General features: G+C 32.3%; 3 protein-coding genes across 4 annotated transcripts; 2 read left to right on the top strand and 1 right to left on the bottom strand.

Moving 5' to 3' along the window:
• Positions 1–196: 196 nt before the first annotated feature.
• Positions 197–2534, bottom strand: LOC109169663 (60S ribosomal protein L7-2). Its single transcript, XM_019318525.1, has 7 exons — positions 2430–2534; positions 1884–2070; positions 1693–1790; positions 1527–1584; positions 910–989; positions 721–823; positions 197–635 (listed from the first exon to the last, which is right to left on the bottom strand). Exons 2-7 carry the CDS (start codon positions 2064–2066, stop codon positions 420–422), a joined length of 738 nt encoding a protein of 245 aa, XP_019174070.1. The 5' UTR covers positions 2067–2070; positions 2430–2534; the 3' UTR covers positions 197–419.
• A 7264-nt stretch (positions 2535–9798) lies between these two features.
• Positions 9799–20345, top strand: LOC109170280 (probable ubiquitin-like-specific protease 2B). 2 transcript variants are annotated; one of them, XM_019319317.1, is made up of 16 exons: positions 9799–10190; positions 11203–11282; positions 11472–11556; positions 11690–11742; positions 11995–12189; positions 12281–12356; positions 13509–13608; positions 14034–14108; positions 14425–14556; positions 16459–16659; positions 16746–16801; positions 16878–16971; positions 17848–17938; positions 18483–18602; positions 18888–19310; positions 19489–20345. In XM_019319317.1, the coding sequence occupies exons 1-16, from the start codon at positions 10058–10060 to the stop codon at positions 20095–20097; spliced, it is 2523 nt and encodes an 840-aa protein (XP_019174862.1). In that variant the 5' UTR covers positions 9799–10057; the 3' UTR covers positions 20098–20345. The 2 variants fall into 2 exon arrangements, with proteins under 2 accessions (XP_019174862.1, XP_019174860.1); XM_019319315.1 differs by having other exon boundaries at positions 11203–11396.
• On the top strand, positions 14858–16409 carry LOC109170283. Its single transcript, XM_019319323.1, has 2 exons — positions 14858–15212; positions 15273–16409. The coding sequence occupies exons 1-2, from the start codon at positions 15111–15113 to the stop codon at positions 15801–15803; spliced, it is 633 nt and encodes a 210-aa protein (XP_019174868.1). The 5' UTR covers positions 14858–15110; the 3' UTR covers positions 15804–16409.
• Positions 20346–20731: the final 386 nt, after the last annotated feature.

The following is a 20731-nucleotide window of genomic DNA, read 5'->3' as shown; positions in this document are numbered from 1 at the left end:
ACTAAATAAGTAAATACAATAAAATTATACTTTTTTAGGTCCTCTCCGGCACGTGTAAGTCTGATTATATTTGTCCCTCTGAAAGGTTTTAATTGTTGCAAGTAACATTGTTGGATATCGACTAGACTCCAAACCCATTGAAATGCCATTAAGATGAAGTTTAAAAAGTAACGTCGACAATTAAATACATTAAAGCTTTCAAAAGCAATATAAAATTCAATAAGGCATTTTAAAAAATTTCTACTCCAAGTAATCTTTTCAGGTTGCAAGCCTGACAAAATAAGCACTTAATATTTGACAGCATAGTCTTGATTCTTGAACAAAATGAAGATACTCGATAGCTTCAGAACTAAACAGTAAAGGATCTTCTATGGGTAACAACCAAATTCGAGTACTTATGTAACAAAACTGGGTTGGGATCAGTTCATCCTCCTGATGAGCTCATTGATGAAATCCTCACGATTGCCTGCATCTCCACCTTCAACATAATGGTTCCTCTTCTTCTTCAGTCCACCCAACGGTGCCTTGAGCTGGAATGGCCACAAGAAGTTGTTTGCCTCCTTGAAGTGGGGTCCAACAGTGAGTATCTCGTGGATGAGATCTTCAACACAGATAATTCCATGCTTCCCCAAAGCCTGGAAGTACATGAAACAAAGTTTACTAACTGACCTGCTCAACCAAGTTTGAGGTGCAATAACTCAACCATATTTACAAACTGACCTGCTCAATAATGGAGTTGTCTGTTAAAGGAATTCTCTGCTTGTCCAATTTCCCATAACCTCGCTTGTAGATCAATTCTCTGACACTTTTCAGGTTTGGATAACTGAAAACAGAAAATTTCATGGTTTAAAATGGCACTGAAGGTAACTACTAAAAAGAGTAAACAATGATAATTCAATAAATGTATACCCATAGGTTACATAGGGTTCAACTAGATGCAACATGTTCATTGTTGCCTTGTTGACTTTCAAAAATACACCATTAAAGATCTGCAGCCAAAGCATAAAAGAAATTTTAATCAGATAAGTCTAGGAAACATTTTTCGTCATGCAGTAATTAGTAATTACACTGCCATTAACTTTCTTTGCGATGGGGAATAAAATATTGTCCAATAAAGGAAAAAATCAAGTAAGTGACCCTTAATGCTGCATTCCCTTCATTCAGAAGAAGGGTTTCAGGATAATTCCCTCAGATTGGTATAACAGCATCCCTCCCTCAAACCAGTGAAACCACACCTTATGTGTTTTTTAAAATAGAAATAATGATGAAAGTTTTATAGCAAGTTTCTTTCCTCTTTGAAAACAAACTGGCACAATAATTCACTAGTCAATTTTGCTTAACAATACATGAATAGACATTATACTTACAATTGAATTCATTTCATTAGCCAGCTCATTCTTTCATGTCTATTATGAAAAGAAATGAGCCATCAACGAAATCTATATTTTGCAAATTGAAGAAACAGTATAAAGAACAGATTAACAGCATTCTATTATTACAGATAGAAAGATGGAGATATTTGTAACCTGGCGCAAACGCAGAAGCTGCAGAATCTTTTTTGTCCTTGGGTGCATTGCATTAATCCTACAATTTTGAGTACAAGTTTAAGTAAAAACAAGCCAGTCTCATCAAACCAATATAATAAAACACAATAAAAAGTATCATAAGGTTTGTGCATAGTAGAATTATTACCCTCGAATTCTTATGATAAACAAAAGCTTTGCCTCTGGGTTAACATAAAACCCTCCTTTCAACCTTGCCTCACGCTTCAAACGAATCAATTCTTTCTCCTATAAACAAAATACAACTTTAAATGGCAAATTTCAGGCATGAAGCAGTTTTACTTTGTTTTGTAAATAATAGCTGAGCTGCTATCAAAGCACCTGCTCCTCATACTCCTTTGAGTACAGCTTGGCCCTGTTGAAAATCAACTTCCTGTTCTCAGCACTCTTCTTCTTTGCAGCATTGAGCTCCTGCTTTTTTGCAAGTGCCCATTCTTCATTCCTTTTCTGCTTCTTCAATACTGATTCCGGGACAGGTAACTTGGTCTTGACTTCCTCAACCATTTCTCTTATGTTACGACAAGGTTACAAAAAATGCAATCTAACTCAGTAATCAGACATAAATTCAAAAAGAGACTGCATATAAGCTCAGATTATCTGAATTCTTTAGCTGTTGTTATCAACAACTTGTCGCTCCCAAACCCAGGTGCATATCACCACTGAATTCTGCCTCTGAGTACTCGAATTTGCATATCCCAACAGAAAATTAAGCAACCCGACAGTCCAACAAGTTTAAATCAATATCTGATCCTCACTCGATCCTATACCACCTTTTTGATAACAGAACAGGAGCATATAACACCTCTATGTATGCATCAACGTGTATCTACATTAGTAAGACGGTATGAATACAATGAGTTCACTTACCTTGGATCTCGGCAACGTTCGCTGACAATGAAGACGATAATGGAGTTCTAAGGTCCTCCTTATGTGTTAACTGTGTGAACCTGTTTTATATTGGCTCGACGGGGACGCTGCTAGGGTTTTGCTGGACAATAGGAAATGGACCGGGTTGAACTACACGGGCTACTTGAGATGACCTTCTCAATCCAACTACCACGAGGCCCATTAACCTCCTTCGTGAAATTGGAGGCTTTAAAAATCATACCAAATCTATATCTATATCTATATCTATATATATATAAAAATAAAATCCTCCTAATCAAGTTTTCCCCCCAAAACTTAGGGGCATTTTTGTAACATCATCCAATATATATATATAATATAGATAGATAATATAGATGGCATATTTACCATATACGAATTTATTATATATATAATATATATAATATAGATGATATAGACTGCATATTTATATATGCATATTTCGTACAGGGTATTCAATGGTAAGAGGTAAATGTATATGGTAAGAGGTAAATTTATATGCATATTTTGAGGTAAATTTATATGCATATTTCTGAAGTTTATTTAATAAAATTGGAAAATAAAAAAGGATACTTAATTCAATGAAAATGAAAAAGGAAAATGAAAGATTGTTCAAAAAAAAATCTATATCTATATATATATAAAAATAAAATCCTCCTAGCCAAATAAATTATTATACTTTCCTTTTGAATTACTATTTTCCACCTATAAATAAAAATGTATAGACTTTGGCATTCATTCATCTTCCCTCACACTACCGGTTCTTCATGATTTTCAATATATTCCTACGTCTTCTTCAATTCTAGCAAAACTCATTCACTTAATCTCTACTTCAGGTAATGGTTTCTACTCTCCAAATTCTTTTGTTTAAATCTAAGTTTGTTGAGATTGATGGTGAATAATATGCTTCGGTTATTATTATTATTGGATTTATTTGATTCACAGATTTTTTATCAAGGTGGTTAGGATGCTATTAAGGTTGATAGAAAGTTTGTCTTCGAGGGTAAGATTTTATGTTCACCAAAATTATTATTTTCTCCGAGTATTGTATGTATTGATATTATATGTGATATTATATGCTATATGTTATTCATGTGAACACAGGTACATTTATCGATAAAAGGTAATATTGTGAGTGGTGGTTCTTGAAATATTGAGAATGAGTTTCGATTTGTCGAACTCATGCGTTATGTAAATACTTGGCTTGAAATTTTTGGTGTTGTATACATAGTAGTATTGTGAAATTGTATTAATACTGGATTATGGACTATAATTATATTTTGGACAAATCATGTGGAGAAAATTGTATTTTGGAGAAATTAAAATTGTAAATTTTTTTTTTGAAAATTGTATTTGAAGAAAATTATATGTTCTGGAGAAAATTGTATTTTTGTGGAGAAAATATTTATTTGTGGAGAAATAATGAAATTTTGAGAAAATAATATATTGTGTGGTGTTCAGTAAGAGTGAGTACTGTTTACTTGGACTATTTACTACTCATTAGGCTTTGAAAGTATCACATAAGTTATGATTCAGTTTTCAAATTGTTTGAGGGTAGTAGGTAGGATAACCTGACTATGGATCATATATTACCCATTGGCTTGGAATCCTCTAGGGGGTGTGTACATAGATTTTAGTCCAGTTTCAAAGTGGATTTCAAAAGGTTTGGTTACTTCTCCATAAATAACTATTAATTTTCCATACAAGAAAATGTATAACTCCACATGCATTTTGGAAAAGTATGAATTTATATGAGTTTTGAAAATATAAAAAATCCAAGCCATTATTAAAAAATCCAAGACAATAAAAATTATCATTATAAAATCTTTTGTACTATGGACACATTATTTTTAATTATTTTGGTTTAATAATATTATATCTTATTTATAAAAATTCAAAGTAATATTTTTAGTACTATTGAATATTGATTGACTAAAAAGAATTTTAATTATTATTAAGACAATTAATAGGTATTTAGATTTAAAAAGTCTTCAAATATATGAATTATACATAGTAGCATAGAATCAATTAGTAGGGCAACTATATTAAGTAATCTAATTAATAATTTATTTTTTAAATTATATCTCCTTTTTCTTAATAATGTGGATATATATATTTTAAATAATTTTGATTTAATAATATTATACCTTAATTATAAACAAAATCTTCCTATTTTATTTTTTCTACTCAAACTTTTGTAGTTAATTAATTAAATATTCTATTGGTAATACTATGTACAAAAAAATATTAATTAAGTAATAACAAAATAGCATAATTAGTAATAATATGTATGGTATTTTATAATATAATTGGTAATATAATTATAGTATTTAAAATAATAATATTGCAAAAATAATTATTAGCTGACAATAAAAACGGCACAGAATTTAGGCCAATTGAAATAGAAAATGACTATTAATAATTAACTGAAAAGTAAAATTTTTTTGAAATTGACTCAAATGCACAAAATGAAATGAATATTAATAATTGATTAAAAAATAAAAATGAAATGAATATTAATAAATTACTGAAAATATAATTTTTTAATAGAAACTAGGCCAATTGGAAAAGAAAATGAATATTAATAAATTACTAAAAATATAAAAATTACTGATATAAAATACATTAATAAAAATGTAAAATGAAGTTTGCATCTCAACGTATAACCGAGATGGAAAGAAATATTTATATCGATTATATATTTTATAAAATGTAAAGTTAGTGGAAATATAAAAACAATGTTATTAATAATTAACTAATTAATTAATATGTATTAAAAAAAATAATTGATTGATAATAAAAATGACATAAAATTTATGCGAATTGAAATAGGAAATGACTATTAATAATTGACTGGAAATGAAAAATACTTCCAAACTGACTTAGTATATAGAAAGAATATTAATCTCGGTTATATATTTTATAAAATATAAAGTTACTGGAAATATATATAAAAAAATCTGTATATATATGTTACTGAAATAAAGTTATGTAAAGATATATATTTAAAAATTGAAAATGAAATAGAATCATTCAGTATTCACAATTTGTAAGGAAATTTTGTAATTAAAGATGGAAAATGTTTTGCAATACGATATGGAAATATAAGGTTTAGCCGAGATGGAAAGAATATTAATCGATATGAAAATTAAAAAATTTTACACAAAATGTTATTTTATACTAAGAATATAAGGATTGCGCAATTATAAGGTTTAGCCGAGTATGTCAAAAAACAAAAAGTTTAGCCGAGATGAAAAAATATTAATCTCGATTATATATTTTATAAAATGTAAAGTTAGTAGAAATATTAAAAAATGTTTGTATATATGTTACTGGAAATATAGTTGTGTAAAGATATATATATATTTACAAATGGAAAATTGAATAGAATCGTTTAGTATTCACAATTTATAAGAAAAATTGTGTAGTTAAAGATGGAAATGTTTTTGCAATACGTATGAATGATTTAAAAGAAATTAATTATGACTGATTTTGTAGCAAATCTTTATTCAAAATTACAGGACCTCATTACAATACGCATATATAAAGATGTAAAATTATGTATAGAATGTGTAAGGAAGATTTTGCTTAAAGATGGAAAACAAATTAGACGAATTGGAAAAGGTAATGAATATTAATAATTCACTCAAAATTAAATATGATCCCCATATATAATTCACTGAACACTGATATTTAAAATATCTAAAGTTTCAGCACTTAATGCGTACATCTATACATTGACTATTAATTTTGGCCAATTATTTGATCAAATTCAAGCAATTATAACATTAGAAAATACAATCGATCCAACTCAATTTATCAATTACATTATATAATATTCGATATAATAATTTATATAATTATAGATCGATTCAAATATTCTTAAAATATTTTAACAAATTCATTCCGTGCATCGCACGGGGGCAAATACTAGTTGAAATAAAATTAAATTTTTGTTATGAAACGTAAGAAATAGATGTGGATGTATACAAGCTGAAATTTGAACTCAGAACCTTCTACATAAGAAATATAGTTCTCTACCACCAAGTTATTAGTTCATTAATGTTAAAAGAAATAATATTTTATATGTATGCAGATAAATGTTGACTCCGCGGAATTTCTAGGGACAGCTAAACTATATAAGCATCTTATCAACCAATTAGACAAACTGCAACAGTTGTTTATTTTTGCATAAATAATATTTGATCGTTTGATTAGTGGAAAAAAATTAATGAGAATATTAATTCTATTGTTTGATTGGATTTGGATTTGGATTTGAATTTGAAATTGTAAATAATAACTAGTATAAATACTTATGTGCCTCTTGCAAACAAATAAAAATAACAATAAAAATAAATAACGACAAAAGTATAATTGTCAATCCACCTTGTTTTTTTTTATTCCATATTCCCATAGAAAACAAAATCTCATGTCCTACCAATAATTTTGTTTTGGTCAAATGTAAAAAATTCATTGTCTAATATAAAATATAAAATTAATTATATAAACCAAACACCAAAAACAACATTTTCCTCAACTCTAAAAAAAATATTTCTCATGAAAAAACTTTGTTATCCAACCAAACATACCCCCATTCCTCCCCCCAAACAAACAACTCATTCCTATATATATACATCACATGCCCCCCCCCCCAACCCCCCCCCCTCCCCACCATCCCCTGCCTAATAATTAAACTATATATATTGAATATTATAAGCGCATAGTTATCATAATAACATATGAGATTGCAACTGAAAGTCTCATTTTTCTATTATCACTATTGAGTCGAAAGTTTTAGCCATTGTCTACCATTTTATTTTTATTTTTTTGAAAGGGGTCTACCATTTTATAATATGGTAAGGATTCAAAATATTGTGCTGGTTGCTATGAAAAGTTTACGAAATCATGCAATTGTTTCTAGAATATTTAATATATGTATTTATAATTATTTCCATACTTTTAGGATCATAATTTAGGTAAATTCTTAAATGATTGGTTCTCTCACCTTTTTCACCTTTATTTACCGTTAGATAAATTCCACCCAGCCGCTGATGGTTCTTGCCTAGAAACTTATTATCTATGTTCTTTTGGGCCGCCATGCCCCCTTGTCTTATTAGCCCACCAAGACTTGGGTCAACCTCCTTCCTTTGCACCATGCATGGTGCATACGAATGCAAAAACGACGCCGTTTTATTAAAAAACGCGCATCCCACTTAAAAAAATCAGGTTCGATTCCCCTCAATAGCATTATGTTGTTCATTCATTCTGGAATTTTAGTTCAAAGATTCTGGAATTTTAGTTCATTGATTCTGGAATTGTAGTTCATCGATTCTGAAATTTTAGTTCATCGATTCTGAAATTTTAGTTCATAGATTCTGGAATTTTAGTTCATTCATTCTGGAATTTTTAGTTCATAGATTAGATTTTGGAATTTTAGTTCATTGATTCTGGAATTGTAGTTCATCGATTCTGGAATTTTAGTTCATCGATTCTAAAATTTTAGTTCATATGTTGTTGCTGGGAATCGAAACTGATTTTTTTTTTAAGTGAGACGCGCGTTTGTAATAAAACGGCGTCGTTTTTTCATCCGTATGCACCATGCATGGTGCATGGTGTATACGGATGCACAACATAATTTGCCATTCCTTTATCACCCCATTTGGGTCAATACCTTGCCAATAAAATGGACCCCCGGATCCCATATCCCCATCACACATAATTAAAAAATTAGTATCTCAACTATTACATTCTTATTTGTATCATCAAGTTTAAAATCAGTTACATTTAATTTATAATTAAGAAAAAGTACACTTTTCGTCCTTAAATTATATGGTAATTGCATGTTTTGTCCATAATTATTAATTGTGTTCACGTTTTTTTGTTGTCCATAACGCTATAAATGACGTTGCAATTTTTGTCATTTTTATATCAAAACATTATGCGCAAAAATTTCACCGTCAATTTTAGCTTATGAACGATAAATAAACACGATAAGTATGGACGAGTCTTACCATGACTATACAATTTATAGATAAAAGTGCAAATTTTCCTTATAATAATTATATTAAAAAATGTGTTATTTTTAGTCATATTTTATATTAAAAGCAGCCCATTTTTGGACAAAAAAATAACATGTTTTCAATAATTAAGAAGCATATGTGGTCAATTTTGAAATTGAGGGCAACAAATAGAAAACACAATAGTCCAAATACTAAAACTGAAAGACAAAAACAGTATAATAAAGCGGGGCACCCCGAACCCGTTCTGCTCAACTTGGCAATTTATATCCTACATCACGGCGCGTGTTGCACTATGCGCCTAGATGCAAAACGACGTTGTTTTAATTATTTTTTTTTTTAAATTTTTCGCCCCAGTGAATGGCAGTAGTCTTTCTTTAAAAAAAAACTCGCTGTTCAAGAATGTACATAATGTTATACTAGAATACACCTAATGTTATACATGAATGTACATAATTATATAACAAAATATACATACTCTTTTTAAAAGATAATACATAATAAACATAAACTTTTAACATAATACACATCAACTCTTAACATAATACACACAAATTTTCTGATTCGGATGTACATAATTGTATAAAAAGAATGTACGTAATTGTATAAAAAATACACATAACTGTATGAACCAATACACATAACGTTGTGAACAAATACACATAACGTTGTGAACAAATACACATAATCTCAGCAACTTTTTACCGCGCCTCCCAACACTACCTCAAAACGACGTCGTTTTGGGAGGCGCGCGACTAGGGGTGTTCAATCGGTTAACTGTTCGGTTAACCGAACCGTTTTAACCGAACCGAATTAACCGAAGTTTTTTTTCCTTTAACCGTTAACCGAACCGAAGTTTGCTCTACCGAATTCACCGAACCGAAATTTTTTTCGGTTAATCGGTCGGTTAACCGATTAACCAAATTTTTTAAAGCTAAAATTTAAAATTCTAAAAATAACACCTAAAATAATAAATTCAATTAAAATAAAATACATATCATAATAAATTCATAACAAAATATACAAAAACATTAATTATAAACTCCAAACGTCCATAACCTCAAATTAATATTTATATTTATATTATTATTTATATATATATTAAAAACTTCGGTTAACCGTTCGGTTAATTCGGTTAACCGACCTTTCAAATCGAATTAACCGTTAACCGAAGTTTTAAAATTCCTTTAATCATTAACCGAACCGAAAAAGTTCGATTCGAAAATGATTAACCGAACTTTGTCGGTTCGTTCGGTTAATCGAAAATTATCCGAAGTTTGCACACCCCTACGCGCAACGTGCGCCCGTGGTGTAGGATATAACCATTGGCTCAACTTGCTGTTTTTTGGGTATTCCGTATTCTCGCCCATTTAGGAAAACATAGAAATCTCTTGGAAACTCCACGCGCTCGATCGATCAATCAATCCTCTCTGCTCATTTAACCCGCCCTTTATTAAAGAGAGCATGGGACAATATACGTGCTGCAACCCTAGAATTTGATCTACTGATTCGTCAAAATTGAGATCGTATTCAACATCGTCCAAACCTTACTCGCTTTCGATCTCCGCAAAAGTGTTCTCCTGCGGGGTTTGAATGGAAAATTCTGCCAAGTCTTTCGATGCGTTCGGTTTCAAAGAAGAGGAGCTCCCGAATATGGTTGTCACTCGTGTTTGCTCAGAATCCGTAGCATCCGAAGCTCTCAACATTCACAGAGTCTTAGAAAATGGTAAGGGTTTATATGTGTTTGTGTATTTGTGCTATTTTGCGACAAACACATTATGCCGAGTTGCTGACAACAATAATATCCGTAATCCGTAATATTAATAATAATAATTATTATTATTGTTATTATTTGAACTTTGAAATGAATTGTTTTCTGACTGTTATACTTGATGTGTTGGATATGCAAGAGTGCAGAGGAACACCTAGGGTGCTAAAACTTGGCAACATAGTATAATAGAATTTGAACTTTAAAGCAAATTGTTTTCTGATTGTCCTGCTTAATGTGCTGGGTATGCAAGAGTGCATAGGAACACCCAGGGTGCTAAAACATTGGCAACATTAGTATAAGATCAAATTATAAAAGGAAAACAAATCCTTCTGATTTAGAGAGCTGCATAGTGAAAACTTAATTTCAGAAAAATTGGGAAACAACTCCCCTTTGCCTAATCCATGTGGCTAGAAAGGAATAACATATATTAAAGGGCACAAGACTCTGGTGCATCTGTTAGGTACATGCTTTTTGAATCTGTATTCCCTTGGCATAAAGAGAAACCAATAGATGGCTTTATGGACCTTTTTGCTATCTAGAATTGTGATGCTGTTGTAATCTATCTGTACACCTGCCTGTTCTTTTTCTTCTTCTTCAAATTATGCTTCTGCATATGAGAAAAATATATTTAAGTATTAATTTACAACACACCTGGTTGTTCTTTTTTCTTCTTCAAATGATACTTCTGCATATGAGAAAATTATATATAAGTATTAATCTATAGCACACTGGTCTCAACTTGTTGGAGTAACTTACATGAAGTCAATGGAGATTGACTATATACTATGCATGTGTTGTTGCAACCAAGCTTAATTGCAACGGGAAAGGTGTTCACTATATTCTGCATGCATTATATTTCAACATTGAAAGATTGTCTGGTTTGGATAATGGGCAGCAAATTAATTCAATAAATCAAGAATTATCTCATGATGTAAGCCCTGATGTAGTATCTCTACTCTGGTTGCAGAATATTTCAATATTGAAGGGATGTCTAGGTTGGATGATGCCAAGCAAATGAATTCAACAAATCAAGAACTATTTCATCATGTAAGACCTAATGTATTGTCTGGAAGATTTAATCCCAGCCTGGAAAGCAGTTCTAGCCCTGGAACAGCTTCTCCTGAAGACAACCAACATGCCTTCAGAGAATCTCAATCCAACGTACATGAACCATTATTTTAATTTTATCTTATTTTCATTGATTTGTTTGCGTAATCTGGAGGTGGAATTATGCAGGATGACTCAGTTGATGCAGTTTCAGACACAGATGAGAGCTTGAATGTGAATAGTCCAACCCCATCTGCTAGGCCAGCTAACCATGGTTTGTTTGTACTATTTTTAGGTTTTTTGTTATCAGTCAATATATATGTGTGTGTATGTGTTAATTATATAATTCTTTACTTTTCGGTTGTTTCAATGAGGTAGTTAGTTAATGCTGCATGTTCCTCTTACAGATCTCTGTGAGGATAGTCCATCATCAGAAAATTGCCAGGGTCACTGGGAAATGGTAATAAGAACTGCCTTTATCAATGTATATAGGACTTTCCATTTGGGTTAAGAGGTTCAAACCTGATTAGTTTTTTTTTTTTTTTTTTTTTTTTTTTTTTTTTTTTTAAATAATGTTTTTGATGGTTGCATATTTCCTGATCTAAGAAGTTCAAGTTTCCAACATGCAGTAACAAAACCTTGTTTACTTTCACTATTTTCCTTTGTCTTCTTCTTGGTTTAATGTCTGACATTTTTTACCTTTTTCTGGCAGGGTGAAAACATGGCAATTGTGTTCCATCCTGATTTCATCTATTATAGGGAAACATACTATACAGATTGTGTGGTGAACTTTTCTAATAGTTACCTTGAAGTTAAAGGTTCAGTTGTATCTGGAAACACGGGGGCTTTTAGTATTCAATTCACAGTTGAAGATATCAAACAGATTCAACTAGAGTATAGTGTGAGAGTGAGTTTTGTGGCATGACATCTCAAAGTAATTTCTTATGATGCTAATATATGCTGTATTGAGATACTAAACATTTGGATTTTTGTGTTAGGCTGATGCAGGCCAGTTTAAGATTCATGTTATTTCAAGATGTCCAGAACAATCTGAAACCATACATGAAACTTCAGGTGTGGCATGCTTATGTGAACTTGTGGTTGTTTGGGTTGCTTTAGTCTTGTTTTGGACTCTTGATGTATTTATCATTCTTGATTGACCATTTCATAAAAGTTTCGTCTTGGCACTTCTAAATAGGAGTGTTGATATTAGGAAAGTTGTCTTACTTTCCTATTCTTATTAGTAGTTTCCTAGACTAATTTAGTATCTAGTTTAGTATATATAGAGGTCCATTGAATTATAGAACATAGATACAGAGAGACAATCTTTTGTAATCTTTCATTATATTCTTTATTCTCTTGTTCTTTGGTTCTCACATACTTTGCTTCCGCCTAACTGGCGGGTGGTTGTTATTCTTCACCCGCCAGACCTATCAATCCCTCAATTTCAACAAGGAGAACATATTGCCCTTTTGTGGCTTTTGGTAATATGTAAACACGGCTTCACTTTCTCCTTTATGCTGTATGTTAAGAATAACTATTCCAAAGCTAATTCAAAGGAGTCCATGTAAAATAAAATTTATAACTTTAGGATTGATGACCATCTTTAAATTCCTCTTATTGTTTGTCTCCATTGTCCTATCAACAGCCTAGTCCAAAGAAAACTCAAAAATTTCAATTTTAAATTGAGAGATTGGTGCAGTGAGATTTTGACGCAATGCATATGAGTTTGCCCACAATTTCTTTTGAAGTGCCCTGAAGTGATTCCCATAAAACCATGCTTACATCAGTAGCCAGTTATTATTTCTACTCAATCCCTTGTGCCGTCTGCTTCTTTTTCTCCCCCCATAATGTTCAAGCACAATCTTCTTGTCACAAAGTAGTCAAGTCACCCTGATCAATAGGACATGCTTCTTGGATTATATGGCCTTTTTATTTTGTTTATGACCTTGAATGAATTTATTAAAAAAAAAGGATCTTAACCACTGAAATAAATTTTGAAATAGTTCCTATAGTCAACCTTACAATATAGAGTTAAGAAAAACTATTCTGTTTGACTTCAAAACTTTTGGACAGGTGCTTTGATTTCTGTTATCTTCCCTGGAAATATTTAGTTTTCTTTTACTTTTTGCTGTTTATATTGCTACTATTTTAGGTGGTTCCAATATATTTTTTCTTTTTGAAATTTCAAGTTCACCCAATTCTTCTATAACTTCTTTAATCCAGGAATAGAGGAGTTGCAGTTCTCTGTTCATGATTCTGGTTTTCGTGAGAAGTGTGAAGCGATAACGTCTGTGGATGGATATAAGGCTGTTTGGGATTCCCAGTGAGTGTTTAGATCACCTTCTTGTCTTTAATTGTTTATAAATGCATTACAAGCATGTTTTTTTTTTTTTTTTGTTTTGTTTTTTAAATTTTATATCCCTTACTTTATCTGATAATAAAAGGCTGAATATTTTGAAATGTAATTAAAAATTCCATAGCTGCTATTACTTTTATAAATTTGATGCAAGGTTTTTTGTTCCCTTCTTGAGCATGTATATCAACTTATCAAGTGTAGTATCAGGGAAAATATGTATACTAAAATTAATATCCATATTAAATTTCAAATTCTTAACAGTTAGTGATTTCTTATGCAGAGCTATTGCTGTCTTGAAATAAATGTGGCAATGTGCGCAACTTCATATCATGTGTGTATATGTCTGTATGTGTATGTATATGGCTGATGGATTTTTATATTTGACCTTGTAGTTCCGAGGCTGATGATCATTGGATGGGTGTGCAAAGAGATGTATCCAAACCATCATCTAAAAGATACTTTCCCAGGTTAGTCTAAGAGACTTTTTAGATCTTTTTGTTGTTGGTCATGTGGCCATTGTTGTGTTGTTTGATTTTTTTTTTCTTCTTGGTTTATATGAGGTCATTTTTCTTGAATTTCTGAATTTTTGATGTCTCAAGAGGTGGTTTCAGACTTCCCTACTTTTTTTTTTTTTTTTTTTTCTTTGAATTTAAAGTTTTACTTAGATGCTCAATTTCAACACCTGTTTTTTTTTTTTTTTTTGCACGGCAGTTATGACTTTCTTTGTGATTTCTGGAATTTATAGTCTCAGGGAATCATGAGCATTGTTTTATTAATTTGCAGTTGTGACGAGTCATTTGAAGAGGTTATTTATCCTAAAGGAGATTCTGATGCTGTTTCCATCAGTAAGAGGGACTTCGATCTTCTCCAACCAGATACGTTTGTAAATGACACAATAATTGACTTTTACGTTAAGTGAGTTTCTTTGCGAATCACTTTTTTCTGTTTGACTGTCAAGTGACATTTACTTGGCCATTAATTATGTGAATCACTTTTGTGGCGTACCTTTTATCAAGTAGATGACAATGCTGCTGGAATTCATTTGTTGAATTGTTGGTACAGCTATAATGTAGATTGGATACATGGGACATAGGATTTGACGTTATGATACATGCTTTGAGGAAGTCTTATTTGAGATATTAATAAATTACTAAATAGTTATTTAGAAACTAATAAATAGTTATTTAGAAATTACTAAATAGTTATTTACCTTATTATTCTTAGTCTTCGAATTAATTTAGGTAGTTTAATTATTTAGAAGATTTCAACAGATTACTTAGCTTATTTAGTCATTCTATGAGTTGTATTTTACCCTATAAAAAGGGAGTATTATTCAGAATAATAACAAGCAGAAATTTAATCCCAAAAAGGGTCTAAGGGAATTTTGGGTCTCAAGCAAACCCAGTGTCTTCTTCTTTTCCTTTTCCAACTATTATTCTTTCTTCCTTTTTCCCTATGTTCTCTTGCCCATGACGGGAGCACATAACATTGGTTCCGTTGCCGGCGTCATGGGCGTCACTCGGTCTGAGTTTGAAGCTCTCAAAGAATCAGTGAATGAGTTGAAACTCTTAGTAAAAGAGCTATGCAGACTTCGCCTTGGGGAATTGGGTGAATTTCCCAATGATCTGAAGCAATGTATTACAAAATTCCTCAACCAAACACCAAAAATCGATACGCCAACTTCCTTAGGAAGTCAGCAAACAGATGGCGATGTTACATCACTCAACGTGGATGATTCATCATTCACAATCATTGTTGATCACCCACATGTGGAGATAGCGCCAATGCAAGCCACTGTTTCAGCCGATCAGCCTCATGTGGTTTCAACACAAAAGGCTGCTGAAATTGAGATTGTGCCCTTTCCAAAAACTGTCCTATGCGTGGGAGGGTTATTTCACCTCTCTCCAACCCCATCTCATTTAAGGGTTGTGTCCTATGGTATTGGCCAGTCTTCATCTTTGGTGTCTCCCTCATCATCCCATGTTGTTGTTCCAAATAACTCCTTCAAAGGATGTCCAAGTTTGGGTTCTTCATCACCACTGTTCGCTCCTCCATTGATCAGTAGAATGCCACTAAAGGCTTTTCCATTTGCACTTCTTTTGGTGAGGCCATTTGATCGTGGGAAGTGTTGGCTACGTGATGCACAAAGTTATCAAGCTTGAGGGCAAGCTTGATGTCCGGGAGGGGTGTAATGATACATGCTTTGAGGAAGTCTTATTTGAGATATTAATAAATTACTAAATAGTTATTTAGAAACTAATAAATAGTTATTTAGAAATTACTAAATAGGTATTTACCTTATTATTCTTAGTCTTCGAATTAATTTAGGTAGTTTAATTATTTAGAAGATTTCAACAGATTACTTAGCTTATTTAGTCATTCTATGAGTTGTATTTTACCCTATAAATAGGGAGTATTATTCAGAATAATAACAAGCAGAAATTTAATCCCAAAAAGGGTCTAAGGGAGTTTTGGGTCTCAAGCAAACCCAGTGTCTTCTTCTTTTCCTTTTCCAACTATTATTCTTTCTTCCTTTTTCCCTATGTTTTCTTGCCCATGACGGGAGCACATAACACGTTCCAGTCTTCTCCTTTTTAAGAGACTTGGTAGTAGATTAGAAAATAAGTATTAATTAGAAAGAAAAAGAACACAATATAACCATAATATATGCAAAAAGCAATCCATGAATTTGTAATTGGGGAAAATGACATCACATGAGGTTCATTCATTAACTTTTTTGTGTATATTTTGGCTTCTAATCTGATTGATATACAGTTTCATCCTCTTTGAGCATGATTGAATATTGAATTACTGAAGGTATTTAAAGAACAAAATTCAACCAGAGAGGAGGCACAGATACCATTTCTTCAACAGTTTCTTTTTTAGGAAGTTGGCTGACATGGACAAAGATCCATCTAATGCCTTTGATGGTCGGGCAGCTTTTCTGCGTGTCCGAAAATGGACAAGGAAAGTGAACTTATTTGAAAAGGATTTTGTGTTCATCCCAGTAAATTACAAGTAAGAAGTTGAGTATTTATTTTATTTTTACTGGGGGAATGTTCTTTTAGAGTGTGCCATTGAGTAACTTGCTTCTGCATTGACAGTTTACATTGGAGTCTAATAGTAATTTGCCATCCTGGTGAAGTGGCAAAATTTGAAGGCAAGTTCTTTCTATATGCTGTTGTCTCTGAAGGGTGTTAAGAATGCCTCCAACAAATGCTTTTTATGTGTGGCAGATGATATTTTAGGGAAGTTGTCCAGAGTACCTTGCATATTGCACATGGATTCCTTGCGAGGGAGTCATACTGGCCTGAAAGATCTACTCCAAAGGTACCCCTTTTTGGTTGGGAAAAGTTATTTATCATTTGGAAATATTGTGCTTATTCCAGTGTATATTATTTTATACATGTTGTAGTTTTTATCAAGTAAAATAGTACTTTTGTGTAATGTTAGAAATTTTATGATTTTCGTTCTTGAAAGTAAAATATGAATTTTTAAATTTATCTAAGAAATTCGAATGATTTTTATCAAAAAAGTAAAATAGTACGGAGCAATCTAGAAGATTACTCTGTATCTAATTAATCACTTTTTTTTTTTTTTGCCAGAAAAAGTTATTTATCTTGTAGAAATAGTGGACATGAATAGATTAGTAGTATTTTATAAATGTTAAACTTATTATTAAAAAAAGTGAAATAGTATTTTTGTGCACACTCAGGATACAGGCAAAATGTAATTTGTTTTAAAAAGTTGTAATGCTATAACTGTCTACGTTTAATGAGAAAGCACTTGGATAAGATCAAGTCTCCTAACTCCTCATAACGAAGCTACTTTTTTTTTTTAATTGTTTAAATTTAATTTAATATAAATCTACAATTGCGCTTTGCTGGAGACTATGCCAGTGCCTCTCCAAGTCTCCGTGCTCAAAAAATGCAGAAGACAAAACCTTAAGAGAGGGGTGGGGGGTGTTGAACAAGTGTGTCTGAATGAAAGAAACCTGAAAGAAAAGTTGATAAACTTTTTTAACTGGCTACAATGTTTCACAAAATGCCTGCCCAAAGTCTAAAAAATTGAATGATTTGATCATATGTTGGTTTGTTGCATTTTTGTCCTGACATGAAGCTTAAATATTTCTTTTATTTTCATCTGAGTTAGCACATCAACAGTTAATTTCCTTGAACATTTTGGTAATTAGTTTCTGGTTGACAGTTATCTATGGGAAGAATGGAAAGAAAGGCAAAAGGAATTGTCTGAAGATGTCTCTGCAAAATTTCTAAATTTGAGATTTGCATCCCTTGAGGTAGTATCTAGCATCAGTAGGCATTTATTCATATAAAATCTTTATTGAATGTGTCACCAAAGACGTCCTGATTACAAGTTTCGCACCTTGCAATAGCTCTATTATGTTTGCTTGAGACCTTAATGACGATGTATCTCCCTATCTTGTTATCGATTTAATTTGTCCCAAGCCCACAGAAAGGAGGGATGCCATAAGTCTTACAACTAATTTAAAGTTTCATCACCTCTCCACAAAATATCAAATCCCTAACAAGATCCAGATTCTTGTGTTGGAGCCTTTGTATTGATCTTTTGTGATGATGTATAGGATTTGCACATGCTGGATGAAATATTAAGATTCAGTATTGCTAGGGTATAAAACGTTGGCAGTTACAGTCTATGAATTTAATGAATATATTATTATTATTATTATTATTTTAATATGTTGTGTTTAGTTTTGCATTTTTGTGTAACTTGTATGCTACTTTTTCATGTATAAACTGCACTTCTGATTAACATTTGTACTATAATAGTGGTGTTGACTCCTGACATTTTTTGTATGATAGTTACCACAGCAGCAAAATTATTGTGATTGTGGCCTCTTCTTACTCCACTATGTGGAGTGCTTCTTGGAGGAAGATCCTGCTGATATTAATCCATTCAGTATAACAAAGAATAGCAATTTTGTAAGTGCACATTCTGTTTTGTGCTTTGATTTTTATTTTTTATTTTTTAGTGTGTATGAAATTGTTTCAAAAATATAATTAACTACTTGCACCCAAAAATGCAATAATGATACATTGATACCTTGAGCCCATATCAAAGTATAGGTCCATTATCTACATTACATGTTATGGCTCATTAAAAAGCAAACAACTCTGCAATTTGAGCCATTGCTCGAGATATTTGAGCTCAAAATGCATTATAATTCTGCATTATCATTCTCTTTGAAGTATAGTTTTTTGATGCAGCTTAGCATGGATTGGTTTCATCCTGATGAGCCTTCTTGCAAGCGGAGTTATATCCAGAGGTTGATCCATGATATCCTCCAGAATCGTTCTTGTGAAAATTCTCCATCTGGTGAGAATGAGAGCTGTGTTCCATTCAACCCTCTTGAGAGAGGGAACCATGATCAAAATGCTGTAGAATTTATATCTGATCAATTTGATTCTAAAAGTTGTCATGGGGATGTACTTTGCCCTCAAACCAGTCAGGGCTTTGAGATGAATCGGCTCTCAGCCTCCTCTTTGAAGGATGGACAGTGTCCAATCAGTTCGGGATTGGTCTTGAGGGAGTCCTTTGAGCCTGAATCTAATTTGCATGCGCAGATTGTTGTGCACTTTGATCGTTCAATTTCTTTCAGTGAGGTTAAGAATTCTTTGCCTTCAATTGAGGTATTTCATCCACGATTACTCTTTAAATTCAGATTGCATCTGATTGTAAATATGATAATAACATTGTTTTTGACTCTTTCTTTTCTTCTTCCCTGTTTGATACAGAGTATTTACTTTCACAGTATTCAAGAACTAAATAAACTTTGATCTACACTTTTAAACCATCTTTTTGATACAGGAGGAGGTGGAAACTGGTGGTAATTTTGTATATGCATCCTCTCACACGACTGGATTTGGGGATCTTGGAGCTGTTGCGTCTGAAGCTTTTGTTTTCCCTTACTCTTCTAGGGATGTTGCATCTGAAGCGTCTTGGAAGCCACAAGTGCCAGTTCACCATGCTGCTGATGAGCACATTGGCTCCTCACCAGCCACAATTTGTCATGATCAGAATGACTTGGAAGTCGGGGTTGATGGAAAATGCATGGCAGTTGGAGAGGAGAGTTTAGATTGTGTGGATCAGCTAGCTTCTACTGTAGAAGAAAACACAGAGTGCTTTACTGAATCTCTCCCTGCTGCTACATCAAACATGATGTTTGACGTAGCAGCAGAGCCACAGAATGGTGTTGAACCCCATAGTCAAAGTGGCATTGTAGATTCACTCTCCGCTTCCCAGAACTTAACCGAGTTGTCTCAAATTGAATTTCATGACAACACTAATATTGTTTCGAGAAATTTGGATGCCATTAATAGCGATGTGGTGGTGCAGCATGCTGCAAAAAAGATGCGACTGATGACTCCTGTTGAAAGGGAAGTTGAGCTTAACCTCTCAAATGATCTGCATCTTTAACGGGTGACCATATTACAGGCATTTTGTTGGTGCATTCTTGATCGATCCAATTTGTACATGCAAATTTAGACCTTGGGGTTGTAGCTGGAGTTGTAGGATATCGTGTTTCTTGGTGTAGTTTATGACTCGCGGATACAATTATTACTTTCCGTTTCCGTGTTATTATACATGTTAATGTCAATCTAACGCCAATACTTTCCTACCAACATTGTTGTGCTTATATTTGTGTAAACAAATTTGAATGCGAAGTCATAAAGCCACTAAATATTCATTGAGCTAATAAGATGAAGTCACACTGGCTTTTTCCATTTTGACTCCTAATTTGAAGTAAAAAAAATTAACATGCTCTGTAGTTTAGATAATGTTTTTGGCAATTTTAATCAAGTTGGTAAGTTGGTTTGGTAATGTTTTAAGTTACCCCACAATGGGAGTGATCAATTGGCGGTCTTAATTTAAGTCAATCATTTATAGATAACATTGTGGCCTATTGTTGGTTATGGTCATAAGACTGGTTTGAGTTGGTCAGTTATAGATAATTGTCATTTGCTGACTAAGGTTATAAAGCAGAATTTATCTAGTGTATATCCTCGAATAGTGAGTGCAAGTTTCTCTTTGTAAATTTACCTAGGTCATA

Source organism: Ipomoea nil, unplaced genomic scaffold, assembly GCF_001879475.1.
Source record: "Ipomoea nil cultivar Tokyo-kokei standard unplaced genomic scaffold, Asagao_1.1 scaffold3321, whole genome shotgun sequence".
Classification (NCBI taxonomy): Eukaryota; Viridiplantae; Streptophyta; class Magnoliopsida; order Solanales; family Convolvulaceae; genus Ipomoea; species Ipomoea nil.
This window is presented reverse-complemented; position numbering and strand designations above follow the sequence as displayed.

What these genes read in the sequence shown, in the direction of transcription:
- LOC109169663 (XM_019318525.1), bottom strand. Translation starts at nt 2,066, where the DNA reads ATGGTTGAGGAAGTCAAGACCAAGTTACCTGTCCCGGAATCAGTATTG. An exon ending in CAAAGGAGTATGAGGAGCAG is followed by an intron (nt 1,791 to 1,883) that starts GTGCTTTGATAG and finishes TTTTGTTTATAG; the next exon opens with GAGAAAGAATTGATTCGTTT. An exon ending in ACAACTCCATTATTGAGCAG is followed by an intron (nt 636 to 720) that starts GTCAGTTTGTAA and finishes ATGTACTTCCAG; the next exon opens with GCTTTGGGGAAGCATGGAAT.
- LOC109170280 (XM_019319315.1), top strand. Translation starts at nt 10,058, where the DNA reads ATGGAAAATTCTGCCAAGTCTTTCGATGCGTTCGGTTTCAAAGAAGAG. An exon ending in AACTAGAGTATAGTGTGAGA is followed by an intron (nt 12,190 to 12,280) that starts GTGAGTTTTGTG and finishes TTTTTGTGTTAG; the next exon opens with GCTGATGCAGGCCAGTTTAA. An exon ending in AACCATACATGAAACTTCAG is followed by an intron (nt 12,357 to 13,508) that starts GTGTGGCATGCT and finishes TCTTTAATCCAG; the next exon opens with GAATAGAGGAGTTGCAGTTC.
- LOC109170283 (XM_019319323.1), top strand. Translation starts at nt 15,111, where the DNA reads ATGACGGGAGCACATAACATTGGTTCCGTTGCCGGCGTCATGGGCGTC. An exon ending in TGAATGAGTTGAAACTCTTA is followed by an intron (nt 15,213 to 15,272) that starts GTAAAAGAGCTA and finishes AATGATCTGAAG; the next exon opens with CAATGTATTACAAAATTCCT.